The 14,893-nt window shown below is 34.2% G+C and overlaps 1 protein-coding gene across 2 annotated transcripts; it reads right to left on the bottom strand.

The window, feature by feature from the left end:
- Positions 1-809: 809 nt before the first annotated feature.
- On the bottom strand, positions 810-6,749 carry LOC110856252. 2 transcript variants are annotated; one of them, XM_022104724.2, is made up of 6 exons: positions 6,347-6,749; positions 3,334-6,277; positions 3,156-3,262; positions 2,565-3,056; positions 1,855-1,996; positions 810-1,683 (listed from the first exon to the last, which is right to left on the bottom strand). In XM_022104724.2, the coding sequence occupies exons 1-4, from the start codon at positions 6,360-6,362 to the stop codon at positions 3,019-3,021; spliced, it is 3,105 nt and encodes a 1,034-aa protein (XP_021960416.1). In that variant the 5' UTR covers positions 6,363-6,749; the 3' UTR covers positions 810-1,683; positions 1,855-1,996; positions 2,565-3,018. The 2 variants fall into 2 exon arrangements, with proteins under 2 accessions (XP_021960416.1, XP_021960417.1); XM_022104725.2 differs by having other exon boundaries at positions 2,623-3,056.
- Between the last annotated feature and the right edge of the window lie 8,144 nt (positions 6,750-14,893).

Genomic DNA, 14,893 nt, shown 5'->3' with positions numbered 1-14,893 from the left:
GGGCGACCACGAAAAACGTTCAGAAGGGTGTGACCACGAAAAACGTTCAGAAGGGTGTGACCACGAAAAACGTTCAGTTACGACTCCAGGGTGTGCCCAGCGTTCAAGCGTAGTCGATTCCAGGGAGTATTTAATTGTTCTAACGTTTAAAACACGTTTCGGCACTTGAAGCGTAAGCCCGCCCTCTAGCGCTGAAAAGCAACCAACGTCCGGTAGTTGGCGCTGGTAGGTAATTAAAATTAGTAAGGCACGGGTCAAGTGTCAACCATAGCGTGGGGTCACAGGTCAAGTGTCAACCCTTGGGAGTGGGCCGCGGTAAAATATCAAGTCTAGTGGGTGTGCCCAGGTCACAGGTTAAGTGTCAAGTCTAGTGGGTGTCCCCAGGTCACAGGCCAAATGTCAGGTAAAGGGTGTGTTTCGTTGTTCTCGTGTTCGTCAACGTTTTTGGAACGTTTTGATACTTTAGCGAAAAACGCCCTCTAGAAAAGAAAAATGCAACATAGTGCCCAAACTGCCGCTAGGTGACGTTAGCTTGGACAATGTGAGACACGTGTGTAATCAAGCGCCAAGTTCAACTGGTAACACACACACACACACACACACCACTGCACAATTCTTGGTTCTGATTTATTATTAATGTCCCTACCAGTTTCATTTGTCTCAGTGGCTGACAAAAGAGCTCGCCCGACGGGTAGAAATGGATGTATGTGTTTTCGGCCGAAGTCGTGCCATGGTGGCACAGGGGACAAAACATCCGATCCCAGTTGAATGGGATCTGACCGGCACAGGTTCAAATCTCTGCCCAGACATTATTTTTGCACTATAAATTTTTATTTACTTGCATTATTATATTACCAATTTACAATTACTATACAAATTAACCAATTTTTCTTTATAACTAGAGCATTTTAACCTTTGCTGTGCGTCCGTGCGTTCAATCAATTAACTTTTATTAATGATAACTTCGAAAAATGTTTACAAAATAACAAAAAAATTGATATTAGCATGTGTCAGAGCTCGTTAAATTACTTGGTACGCAAATTTCAAATTATAATTTCGTTCCCAATATTGCTTAAATTACAAAATTACAATGCTGGTTACAAAGTTAGATTTAATTACAAGCTATTGAATAATTGAATTCCAACACAAATTTTAAAATAACACTAGAGATTATTAATGAACATCCAAAATTTTTGGCTTAAAAATTCATCTACAAACTTGTGCATCTGCACGGCTGGTAATTATTTTCCATTTTTGTTTCAAAATGCTACGATACGAACGTGCTAACTCGTAATGAATACACTCAACATAAAATTGTTACCGTAAAATCTAGCAAATAAATATTTATGATTTTTGTTATTGTGCATCTAAAGTGGGCACTGACGGCATCTGCCTCTTCTACCTCTTCCTCTGCCACGAGTAGCTGTTGTGTCTACCATATAATTTCCTATCTCAAGTTCCCTTTCAAATATGTCGTACGCCCAGTCGCAATCCCAGAGGGACAAGTCTCCTCCATGATCAACCTGGTCGCCATTCTCCATTACAACAGTTGTAGCTCGCGCTATGCAGTCTTCTTGATCGCTATCTTCATCACCACTATCTTCATCTTCTTCTGTTATTATAATTGGAGAAGTATGTGTTTCTTCTAGTATTCCATCCTCCTCCCAATACTTATTTTCTAACCTTAAAGTGACAAAAAATACAAATTTAACACATTATAATATATAGGCGATAACTACATGTCAAAATTCAAGTCCGTTCTAAAATTATCGTGGATACGGACGGACGGACAGACAGGACATTTCCATAAAGGGATTTCGCTTCAGCCCTTAATAATGTACATCTGAAACCAACCTCTTAGTATGTTTAAAGTGATTTTTAGCTAGGGTTTTGTCATAATTCTTTAATTCTTCTTGCATTATCAACTTGATGTCATCTAAGTTTTTGTTGTGATTCCTTCGTTTGGTATTGTGTTTTGTGTCTTTCCAGCACCTCTCTGTAATACGTCACCAAATTTAAATATGGATACTAACAATGCGATGGTGTGAGGTGGTTATCGCAGATATCCACCGGACTAATTGTAAATTGTTCACGCTCAAAAATAAGTGGACCCGTATTTTTGCGTTTTCCTGAATGGGCATGTTTACACCCGTGGGGGAATTTTAAGAAAAACTTAGGCGAAAATTCGGATTTTTGAAAACGCTGTAACTTTCGAATTTTAACCCGATTTAAAAAAATAAACCCAATTTTTGTTAAGAATTACATCCCTTAAAATATAAAATTCATTTTTAAAAGTTTAAAAAAATTGATATTTTCATGCTATTTCTGAATTTCTAGACACCAAAAAACCGATTTTTTGAAAATTAAAAGTTTTTTGAAAATGATTTTTATTGGCTGAATTTTTTTTTTGAAAATTCCGCCACGGGCGTGGACATGCCCATAAACGCAAAAATACGGGTCCACTTATTTTTGAGCGTGAACAATTTAAAATTAGTCCGGTGGATATCGGCGATAACCACCTCACACCTCCTCATTGTAAGATATGTCAAAATTATATATATTACAGGTCATGCAAAAGATATCTTAATGATTGGATTAAGATCACAGTTGTAAGGTGGCAACCTTAAAACCCTGTGACCCCGCTGTTTCGTCAATTTGTCGATTGTATATAATTCATCCCGCATTTCCGGCAACCGAGCTACTTTTCCAGCATATCTTCCAGCTCAAATTTTCTTATTGCTTTCATATCAGAGGGCAATTTAATATTTAGACCAGGCATTGTTGTATATTTCTGCAAGAAATTGTAAAGAACTTCTTTCCTTTCTGATTTCCTTGGTAAAATTTTGGTGGAATGATATGAAGCATTGTCCATTATTATGATCCATTTTTCATTTGTCCTGTCGAGATAATCCAACAACTTTATATACCACGATTGAAACGTTTGGGTATTTACATTGTCATGATAATCGCTTGCAGTCTGGGATTTTGACACTTTGTATACGAGAACAAGTTCGGGGATTATACCATCTTCGGTGACAGAACAATCAGACGAGGACCTATAGATAGTAATTTTGTACTTAAATTATTGGTTTATGGTAAGGTGACGGCTGCCAGCACGATGTTCAAAACATTGTTATGAATACTCCTAATATTACCAGTTGCCATCGATGTTGTTCCATATGTAAATGGAGCCATTTCTTTGATGGATTTACACGTCTTTGGAAACCAACCTCGCGCCACATGCATATTCCCATCAACCCACCTGTAACAACCATTAGGTTTAGATGTGTTCACAAATTACGGAACCTAAACATTCCGAAAAGGTAGACTTACGTCTCATCAATATAAACTATTTTGCATGGCTTCTCGGCAGCTTCGTTTCGGAGAAGTTCTCTAAGGTATTTTCCTCTCCATATTACAATGTCTTCTCTTTGACTTATTCCTGCTCTTTTATCTATAACCCCGTTAGTAAATCCCATTAAATGTAGTACTCTATGGAAAGTATTTTTTGAGCAATGAAATATGTCAGGTCTTGAGTGGTTATCTGGATTGGATCGATGACGAAGCATCTCATCGTCGTAATATTTCTTTTTGTAATGCATAAACTTTTTGTACAAGTCGGCAGCAGTTATGGCGGCACCGTTTTTATATGATTTAACAATCTCACTTCTAATCCAATTACGATCTAATTCATCAATTTTTGTTTGTACTGGACAGGGCCTCTTTCCATTGCGCTGTGGTGTCGAAATTGTGTTTCCCCTCCATCTTTTGTTTGCTCGGGTTAGTTGGGCTTCTGTTACTCCTGCAAGTCGAGCCGCCACTTCCCTGGGAGTACCTTCTAGAATAGATGGGTTCGTTTTTCCTTGCCGCAAAGAAACCCAAACATTGAGTATTGCCTTCTGTGCGGTCGACTGTAAAGACTTTCCAATAAGATCGAATTCATATATGATTTCGGAATTAGGAGAGCACTTATTTGTTTCCCCTGGTGTTTCGTCAGTGTCGGCAAACGATGATATTTGAAATGGGTGAATGCTATCGGTGCATCTACTGTATGTCTGCAAAATATCTTGTTCGTGAAAAGGTATAACGGTTCTAGTTGCAAATATGTTGTCAACACAATCCTCTGGATACCCCTCGTACATCTTTTGAATTATTTTTCCATGGGTGGGCCCACATCCTTGCGCGTAAACAAACAAATCAATCGCATGTTCCTTTATTAAGGCCAAGAGATCTGGAGTTAGTTGCATTGGCACGAATTCTGTGTCGACATCTAAAGTTCTCTTACTCAATGCAAATCTCTTCATCTTCCGACGATCCTTAAATTTAAAGTATAGGAGCAGTATAGCAGTAGGGTGATAATTTTCATAAGGAATTGCGTTGCTATAGCCTGCTACTGAGCTGTATATATGTTCCACAAATGGTTCGGTTATTTCTTGATTCACATTCTCCGTGTCTGCGGTTCCAATAACTATATACCACTCGAGTGCTTCATCGGGTAAAACTCGACGAGTTGGTACAACCTTGCTTAAATCGCTGGAAAAAACTAAGGCTGGTTGTATTATGAAATCCGTTTTATAAGTTCCTATGTCAACAATCAAAGTCATGTAACCATCCATCTTGTCCAAGTTGCTTTTTTTTGTTTTTTTACCGCATCGGTGTACTATTTCTATATACTGTTTTTTTGAAAGGGTGTTCAACCATCGCTTCGTTGGAAGGATTTCGTTAATTATGGTGTAGCATTTACGTTGGTCTTGACTAGTTGGAACTTTACGAGCATCATCCTCCACTTGTATACTAGTATTATCATCAACAGCATCGTCCGGTGATGTATCCATGGCGGTACCTGACTCCTCCTCCTCTTCTGCATTTTGAGAAGTTGATGGGATTATTTGTGGCGTTGTGTTTATATCTTTGGGGAGGAGAATCGGAGGTAGTTGAATTGATGTTGAAGAACTTGTAAAGGAGTCAAATGGTTTCATGTGAAAAAGTTTATTTAAGCAAGGGGAGAAAGTCACAGATAAATTTGTGAAAATATTTATCTCCAAATTTTCGAAGTCTTGAGAAATAGTTAAAGCAATTTTGTGCGAGATAAAGGATTGTAGAGCGTTGTTTATGGTCTTCACTGTTGAGGGATACGACATGTATTGAGGTGGTGGGATATGGATACGCTGTATAGCTTTCTGAGTAAGCGTAATAATAAATTCCTGATCCGGATCAAGCCCATTGAATATTTCGTCGTCAGCTGAAGTACTCCCAGTATATTCTCCACTTGCATGAAACTGGGTTTGGTTAATACCCAAAACTTGACTTAATTCTTCTGAGAAAGTTATTATATATTTATCGAATTGATCCAAAAACGTTATTATTGAAGTTGGTTGATTTTTGGAACTTGAGATTGTAATATTCATAAAAAATGGCGATTTAATAAAACGGCGGTTTATACTTTGAATTAAACCGAGGAGAGAAATTGCGTCTCCTTTCATAAATGTTTCAGATGAACTAGTCAAGGAAACAATGGTAAGATTTTTGCTGCATTTATTCCATTCGTCTTTGAGAGTAAAGGGGTGTGCCGATGTGGAATTTTTGTCAAGAATTGTCAATGTGGAGCCAATTAATACCGGATCCAAACCAAATTGGAGATTGAAGTCTTCAGTGAATTGTAAATACAAACTTGAGTTGGACTTATGGATTGTAAATTTAGTTCCGTCACATGACAGAAGCACTTTTACTGCACCATCAGTCTGATTTGAGAGACATTCAATTGACTTCTCCAGAGTTGAATTTACTGTAGTGACAATTTTCTTTGTAGTCCATTTATGAAAAAATAACGTCCATAATTCATTATGTGGTGGTCGACCTACATCAATTTGGGACATTTCTGACGGGTAATTCCCACTACCAGGGAAGATACAACGTGTGTACCCTAAAGTTTTGCACAAGTTCTGCGATAAAGAGAAAGTATATTCCTTGGTAGGGTCAATAAATGAAATCCAAATTCTGTTGTTCTCCCATGAATGGATGGAGAACTTTATGCCACCGAAGTTTTTTTCGTTCACGGCAGAAATAAAAGATGCAATGTTGTATTCCCCCGAAGTGAATGAAGTCGTTTTCCGATAAAGTAGGTTTGCAATGCTATTGAGAACATCAACATGATTATTGGTGGTCTTAACTTTGTTAAATAAAATTGTGCCATCAGTAGGACATCCTTCTTCACCATGATGATGAAAAGAGGCCGACATTATGCGGGATTGGATGAGTATGATCAATACGAGTTTATCTGTACACACAACAATGTTTTAAAATAATTTTTATGACAATTTTTTTATTTAAAACACGAGCAACTTACGTAGCATTATTTCCATCCTGGTAGTGGGTAAAATCAGTTATGCCTTATTAAGAGCGTAGCTTAGCTCTCTGACGTTGGAAATATTAATCAACAAAACTTGAAACACAATTAAATATCAAAGTTCTTGCCAAATTTACGGACAGAAGTTAAAAGTGCAGTAATGAGCAAAAAAATAATTAAAGGCTTGCAAAACTGAGGATGAGTTGCAATTGCAGATCACATCGCTTACTACGCAGTAGAAATGAAACGAGTGCGATGCAAAACTTTCCATTCGCAGTTTTTGTGTCAAGGGGAGGTGCATAAAGTACATCACCGATTTTACGCCAACGCTTTGCTTCAAATGTGAAAATGTACATATTCAATATCCAGATATGTATGGCCCCACCCGACCCTAATGCCACATATTTACGAGGTTGTTGTGTCTGAATTTTAGTGTTGCAAGTATTAGCGAAACTGAGGATGAGGGCATGACTGCAAGTGCAGGTTAATACGCAGTACAAATAAAACCAGACGATGCGCGATGCAAACATGTCATGTTCAGTTTGTATGTCAACGGGAGGTGCATAAAGCACATGCTAGATTTTGTGGTAATTTTTTTTGTTGAATGTGACAATATTTATGCATAACCTTATTCCACACTACAAACGCGGTTTATATGTGTGAATTTTAATATTTTAATATTTGTCACTATTATCACGAAACAACCCACTAAATAGTGGCAGTGGAAGCTGTTGGGACATTAACAATGTAAGATAGGAGAGCGAGGGGTTTATATCCTGGACATATGAAATGGACAATAATTAACTGAAATGGACAACAATTGAGTGGCACATTTTCCCTCTGTTCCACGATTCTGCGGCCGATGCCACCCACACCAAAAATAACTAATCCGAATATATATACATCTAAACAGCATACCAGAATACACATTTGTACCAATTTTTTGTAATTTTGTAAACATTTTTCGAAGTTATCATTAATAAAAGTTAATTGATTGAACGCACGGACGCACAGCAAAGGTTAAAATGCTCTAGTTATAAAGAAAAATTGGTTAATTTGTATAGTAATTGTAAATTGGTAATATAATAATGCAAGTAAATAAAAATTTATAGTGCAAAAATAATGTCTGGGCAGAGATTTGAACCTGTGCCGGTCAGATCCCATTCAACTGGGATCGGATGTTTTGTCCCCTGTGCCACCATGGCACGACTTCGGCCGAAAACACATACATCCATTTCTACCCGTCGGGCGAGCTCTTTTGTCAGCCACTGAGACAAATGAAACTGGTAGGGACTATATTAAACACGGTCAACTAGCAATGAATCCTAGTGCGTAGGCATGTGGTGAAAGTTATTTTTCAATGTTGCGAATTTTTATTGCGAACTTAATTTTTGTCCTGTGGTACGATTGTAGCAACAAAATTACTGTTACCAATCCGTGGTAAATTGTAACGAAAGCGGTAATGCATTTTGTTTTACACTACGTGAAAAATTTGTTTCGGCATTAATTCGTGGGTGAAAGTTGGCAAATATAAAAATATTACTTAGTAGCGTGTGGGGAAGAAGAGTGAGATTTGACGGGTGCAATTATGTGGTGGCTGCGCGCGTATTTAAATAGCTGGCAGGATACCAGAAGGCACTCGCTTTGAGGCGAGTCGTGGTCACCTTATTTTTGCACAGTCCCGTTATTTCTTATTCCTACACGTGGAGGGCAAGACGAAAGAAAGCAAATTGTGTCCATGGAAGGAGAGAAAGTCGACGAGGAGACAATAAATAAGGAAAGTTGTCCAATTGTATAATTTTTATCTTCTCCTCAACGACTGGATGCTCACACCATAACTTCCGCTCTTTTATCATCCATTCTTATTTTTATTTGGTTGGGTTGTGTACTGTTTTTAAAGTGGAATAGCGGGCGGGTTTTGAGTTTGAATTGTCCCATCTTCCATATATTCAAATGGCAATTTTGGAACTTGTTCACCGCCGTTCGTTTTTGACAATATGAAGATTTTAATGCACCTAAAAATCGAAAATTTTTAGGTTTACAAAGATACGAGGATAGAATCGTGATTTTTTTCTTCCAGGAGAAAATAAATATAAAATAGATGAAAAATAATCAGTAAAAATTAAATATTTTCTCATTGAAGAAAAAAATCAAAATTATTGCCTCCTAACTTTGTAAACCTAAAAATTATCGGTTTTTTGGTGCATTAAAATGCTCATATTATAAAAAACGAAATGGCGATGAAGAAGTTTCAAAATCGCCATTTGAATATATGAGAGAAGGGAAAGTTGAGACACACAATTCAAACTCAAAACAGTGGAAGAAATTCGGCAGGAAAACGCAGTTATGTGGTGACAGTATGAAAGTGAAAGGCACAAATTAAGATTATTTTTTGAAAAACCTTATTGAACTTAATCATATGAGATTTTTAATTGAAGTTATTTGAATTTTGAATTAATTGTTAAATTTGATTTATTATTTTTGCCTCGAATTACGAAAAAAAATCGGCTCCTATTTTCAAAATGTCGCAATATTCCCTTGCTATGTACATACGCTAAGATTAGTAAATTGCCGTGTCACATGTCCTTCTAGCTTTTCAATTTCATGCATTCAAATGCAAAAGTTCAGGTTAACTCAAACCCACACTTTCACTGTAAATGATATGCTTGAAATGTCAGTGTTTCATATTAACTGAAATTTGCACAGAATTTGATGTCTCGATTAACCAATCAGATTAGATCAACGTAACTTGCCAAATTTGAAACATTCCGCAAAATGTTTCTAAGAAAGTGCTTTTATTTTTAAATATTTCCCAAACGAATGGCGGAGAGTGCCGGGGTGCAAGTGAGCAGGTGCAAATGAGCGGGTACAATAAGGTAAGGTAAGGTAAGTAAGGTAACATAAGGTATTAATGAATCATTACCATGCGGAATGACTATGTGGCTATGTACCTATGTACGATTTAAGATATTTGATTGAATTGCTTAAAAATCGGGAAAATTATTTCTAGCAAATTCAAAATGAAAATTTTATGTTCAATTTGAGAAATTTTAAATTGCATCGTTTAAACGTTGGAATGAAGATTTAAAAAAAAGTTGAATCGCAAAAAGTTAAAAAGATGCATACGGCTTTCATCGCTTTGACTTTGATCCACAAATTTGCCCAGGAAGTGGACATGTTTCTAATTATAAGGTTTAAATAATTCATTATAATAATAATTCCAATAATAAATAATTATTACGAAATAAATAATTATTACGAAATATAAATATTACGAATACATAATTCGTAATATTTCAGAAACTAAATTTGAAGTCGTGGAAAGATTCTAAAAAAATAATTAATCATCTGGAGTTAACAAATTTCGCAAAATGTAGGATTGAAACGACTTCGTACATTTATTTTATATAATTGAATTACTCTAGAGTAATACAGATACAAGATTTACAATGTGTACAGTCTTAATTTGATAAGCATGATTTTTCCCAAATTTTCCGATAAAATCGGCATATTTTTATCAAGATTACTAATTATTTCGAAAACCATTTATGCAACCGTTATGCAAAATCGTATATAGTTATGATAATTTGAAAGATTTGTAGAATGGTTTTCGAAATAATCAGTAACCTTTTAGAAATAAAACAGATTTTATCTGAAAATTAAACAAAAACATCCGTCTCTACTAAAGACTAATATCTAAATATATTGGATCTGTACTGCTCTTTAGTAACTCAATTGTAACTCAATTGTTAAAGATTTTTAAAGTCTTACAAGAAATTGTTAACTTCACGGCCTGTAATTATTTGTTAGGACCGTTCCACGACTTTAAATTATATTTATTATAATTATATCAGTTATTATTTCAGTTTGCAAAGATTGATTTTGAGGATTTTGATTGAATGGAGGACAAAGATTTCTAACCTCTATTTAAGCATAAGACATCAACAACTCAAAAATTAAGCATTTTTTGCAATTTTTTTATAATTTATGATATTTGGTTAAAAAACTGTGGAAGGCCCCATTGGGATCTCTATATTACGTAACGTATACGGGTAGTAGGTGCGCCAGGAATTCAATCGTTATGCCCAAATCACGTGCAAAAGTTCAATGAAAGCTGAAAATCTGAAATTTTCCAAAAAAAGTCTGTCCTTTATTCATATATTTTTCCTCCCGTACAAGATAATGGGTTAGGATTTGTTTATTTTTTGTTGACCTTTATTTTTTGTTGATCTGTAAGTACCTCGATTTCCCCAATTGGTTGTATTCAGAGATTTGTAACCCTTTTGGAGATATTAGCCCCGGAAACCATCAAAAATTAAGATGTCGCGATCTTCGTTTTCGAGCCCCAAAAGTGGTTGGAGGTAAGTTTTTTCAACTTTACGTTATTTATTTATTATTACCCTATACTAATCTTCAAAATTAAAAAATAAAAAGCCGTGGCCCTCCAGGACCCAAAATACTCCTTCACGCCACGTATTCCTTGGTAAGTTTGTAAAATACTTAAATTCCGTAAATTTACCAGCTTTTACAAAATTTCCAAATATTTCAAAGGCAAATTAGCTCCCAAATGTTTGGAAATTTGTTCAGATCAAGGACGTATTTTTAATTTGTCAAAATTTGTAAAACCATTTTACAAAACATGCGGATTTTACGAGTTACCAAGGACTGCCTTAATATTTTGCGAGGGATACGTGACAATCAATTTCGTATTAATTAGTTAATCTGTCCTTCCATCTTGATTGGGCTTCTACACGATTTTACAAAATCCGTTTACATACAAGCTCTTACAAAACAAGGAGACGATAAGTGTAAACTGATTTTCTTTCAAGTAATATTTGTCAATTTATGTAAAATTTAAAATGTTTAGTAACATCATAGATCGTTAATTTGTGCAAAAAAGACATGTTTATTAATAATAAAATAACATGTTTATTTAATGCGAATGATTTACGAGAGGATTGGTTGGGAATGGTGAAAGAAAATAAGAAAACAATTGTGAAAACTTTTTTATGTTCGAAATTCAATACATCTTTTAAATGGTAGATGGCACTTTCAAATCTCTAAATAGTTTTTGCCATCTGTAATTTGCAAAGTTTTAAATCTGGCGTTCAATTCTGACATAAAAAATAATTAGGTAATATTAAAAATGGTAAAATTTTGTAAATGTCTTGGATTTTACAATGCTACAAAGGACGGCGTGAATTAAGTACTCAATATAAAAGCTATCTTTTGTTTACAACATGAACCACAAAAAATATGAAATTTCCAATCTATGATAAACTAAAGTTATAATACCATTTAAAAGTTGTATTGAATTTCGAACATAAAAAAGTTTTTACAATTGTTTTCTTATTTTCTTTCACAATTCCCAACCACTCCTCTCGTAATTCCAAATTTAATATTGAGATAATTTTAATTGGAAACAGTTTAATAGATACGTTGAGTTCCATACAGAAATTCGCATTTCAAAGTTTATAAAATTTATTTACTTTAATGAATTTATTTTCTAATCAGAAAAATTTACTCAAACAAAAAGACGCTCTTGATCTGACAAAGTTTGCAAGAATTGCTAAGCTAATTGTTCGTTGCAATAATACACCACTTTTAAACATGGATGTTTTATCTATTACATCTAATTAGTTTTTTTGACCTGTAATTTTCCAATTTTTGAATGTGGCGTTTAATTCGCACGCATACGCAAAAGTACGAAAAAATAGGAAACTTTTATACATTTAGAAAATTCAATACCACTTTTAAACAGAGATGGGACATTTAAATCATCTAATTTGACTTCGCAACCGGAAATTTACTAATTTTTCAATATGGCGCCCGACACTTTTTACTTTTTTTATAAATTCGAGTGAATAACAAGAGGCAAGGTTGACAAAGGTGAGAAAGAACAAGAAAAAATTGTACTTTTTTATGTATAAAATTCAATCCGACTTTTTAACGGATAAAACACAATTATCTATTCAATCTTTGAAACCTATAATTAGCTAATTTTAAAATCTGCCGTCTAATTCTCGCATATAAGATAATAAGGCAATCCACGCATTGTGAAATTCTGAAGTTTTATAAAATAATTTTACAAACTTTTTCAAAATATGTAAAAAAAAGACGCCCTTGATCGGAATAGGCTTCAACAAATTTGTGAAGTCATTTTCCTTTGAAATATTGTTGGACCATGTTTAAACAAGGATGCTTCTACCATCTATTTAATTAGTCTTTGTGACGGGTAATTTGCCACTTCGTAAATGCGGCGTCTAATTCTCGCATATAAAAATTAATATTGGATATTCTTATTTTCATTTTGCTATAAGAAAAAAAGGTAAAGGAAGGAAAATTAGTTTTTATTTTAGCAAATTTGCAACTTTTAGCGTGTGAAATTTGCAAGAAATGCAAAGGTTGATGTGAGTACGTTCATGTATATTTGGAATTAGTTGAAGAACAATTGTGGTAATAAAGTGTCACATTAAAAGTCGTTCCGTAAATTTTTTGGCTGTAGGAAATAGCAAAGGGTTGTTTAGATTTAGACCTTCTTTAGAATTTCATGTAGTTTTTTGGAATGGGTTATAAATTTGAACCTTTATGCCCATTTATAGAATTTTACGAATTTTTGAACGTTAAAAAATTTTTAAGGTTTATTTTTCGTGTAATATGAAGTTTTGAAAATGGGACTTTCAAAAGTATTACAACTTAAGTTTGTCATAGATTGGAAATTTCATATTTTTGTTGTTCAGGTTGTAAACAACAGATAGCTTTCTTATATTGACTACATAATTCACGCTGTTTTTATTCGTAAGTAAATTCTTATGAGGTGTGTGAGTTGTAAATTCACGTTGGTTAATTTATGAGTGTGTGTATGTTAAGTGTAGCGCAACTTGAATTAGTGTGCACCAGTTTCTTAGCATAAAGCTCTATGGTTGTGTAAATGATTTCGTAGTTAACTTCAATTGGTTAATTTTATATTAATATTAACTGGTTTATTTATGTTTCAATTAATTAGTACATACAAACTGTGTATGATACTATTTCTATTAGTTGATTTGGGGTAATGTGATACAACTATTTCTGATAGGTAACTTGATACAACTACTTTGATGGGTAATTTGATACAAGTAATTTGCAATCTCAATTTCCCATTTGGGGCAATCTGAGATTTGCGATTCACTCTTGTGCAGAACAACCCTCTGTTACAAAAAGATTAAATGGGCGTTACGCGGGCTTTGGTCCGTGGCTAGCTTTATACTGCAGAGCGGACGGAAAAGCACCCGTGTATGCTAAATCTCACAGTTCATTCCAGCTAAAATAAGTCTATTTCCGCATTATATACATAAACACAATAGTTTGTTCATCATTGGAACAAATGCATGCATACATTACATACTACCATTTCTACCTGTTTAGCAAACTACAAAGCTGGACAACTCAGTCTGCATAAGATGAGTTTGCACTCTGCTTGCCATCACTGCCAGTGTTCTGTGTTGCAAAACATTGATTTGCATGCTTCGGTTTGCTTCTACTGCAAAACCAATGTAAATTGCGTTCAATCTGCATCTTAAATGCAAACTGAACACAAAATGCAAACTACACATTACAACTCCAATTGCATTCATATTCCTACATATTAGGAATCTGAACACACGCCTTGCTTTGTAACATTGTAAAATCCAAAACATTTACAAAATTTTAAAAAACTTTTTTTTTCAAAAAGGCTTGTAAACTTATTTTGCAACCCTTTTGCAAGTTACCAAGGACTGCGGGAATTGTCACATGAACTTCGAAAACTTCGTTTCCAATTTGGCAAATATTACAATTATTCTTGCGAAAACTCTCATCTAAATTAAATTTAACGTCCACAAATATTCGAAAAAATGTTAAAGGGTGTCGCATTGTAGCATATTTGACCAACAAATTATTTTATTACGTAATATTTACCATAGCTGCGTGAATTACCACAGTAATTTGCAAAATTTTGTAAAACAACTTAATAAGCACGAAACTGAGGTGCTCGTAAATGCAAAACGCAGTTCGAATTCCATTAATTGAAACCCGTGAGCGTTCTAGTTTCTTGAATTTTTTTTAGAATTTGCAATTTATATGAAATGTATTTGAGAAAATTGAAATTTGTCAGAATTAAATACCAAATTTAATATTGAGATAATTTTAATTGGAAATAGTTTAACAGGTACGTTGACTTACATCCAATATAGAAATTGGTATATGCAAATTTTGTAAAATTAATTTAATTTAATTTATTTTAGAAATGAAATCTATTTTAATAAAATTTTAATAAAATTCTCACAACTATTCTTAGATTTACATATATGTATCATTTTTGTAGAGTATAAGGTTTTCTATTAATTGAAATGGTCAGTGTTAGGGCAAGGTTACTTGAATTTTTTTTAGAATTTGAAATTTACATGAAAATAATTTAATTATTATGCTCTAGAAAAGGGAGTAATTTTTCTCCAAAATTACCGAGATAATCGAGATATTTTTATTTACGAAGATTGTTGATTATTTCGAAACCCATTTATTTGCCGA

This window comes from Folsomia candida, unplaced genomic scaffold (assembly GCF_002217175.1).
Source record: "Folsomia candida strain VU population unplaced genomic scaffold, ASM221717v1 Fcan01_Sc015, whole genome shotgun sequence".
Classification (NCBI taxonomy): domain Eukaryota; kingdom Metazoa; phylum Arthropoda; class Collembola; order Entomobryomorpha; family Isotomidae; genus Folsomia; species Folsomia candida.
This window is presented reverse-complemented; position numbering and strand designations above follow the sequence as displayed.

Coding starts and splice junctions, on each gene's coding strand:
- LOC110856252 (XM_022104724.2), bottom strand. Junction 3,263..3,333: donor ATAGTTTATATTGATGAGAC/GTAAGTCTACCT, acceptor TGGTTGTTACAG/GTGGGTTGATGGGAATATGC. Junction 3,057..3,155: donor AACAACATCGATGGCAACTG/GTAATATTAGGA, acceptor TACTATCTATAG/GTCCTCGTCTGATTGTTCTG.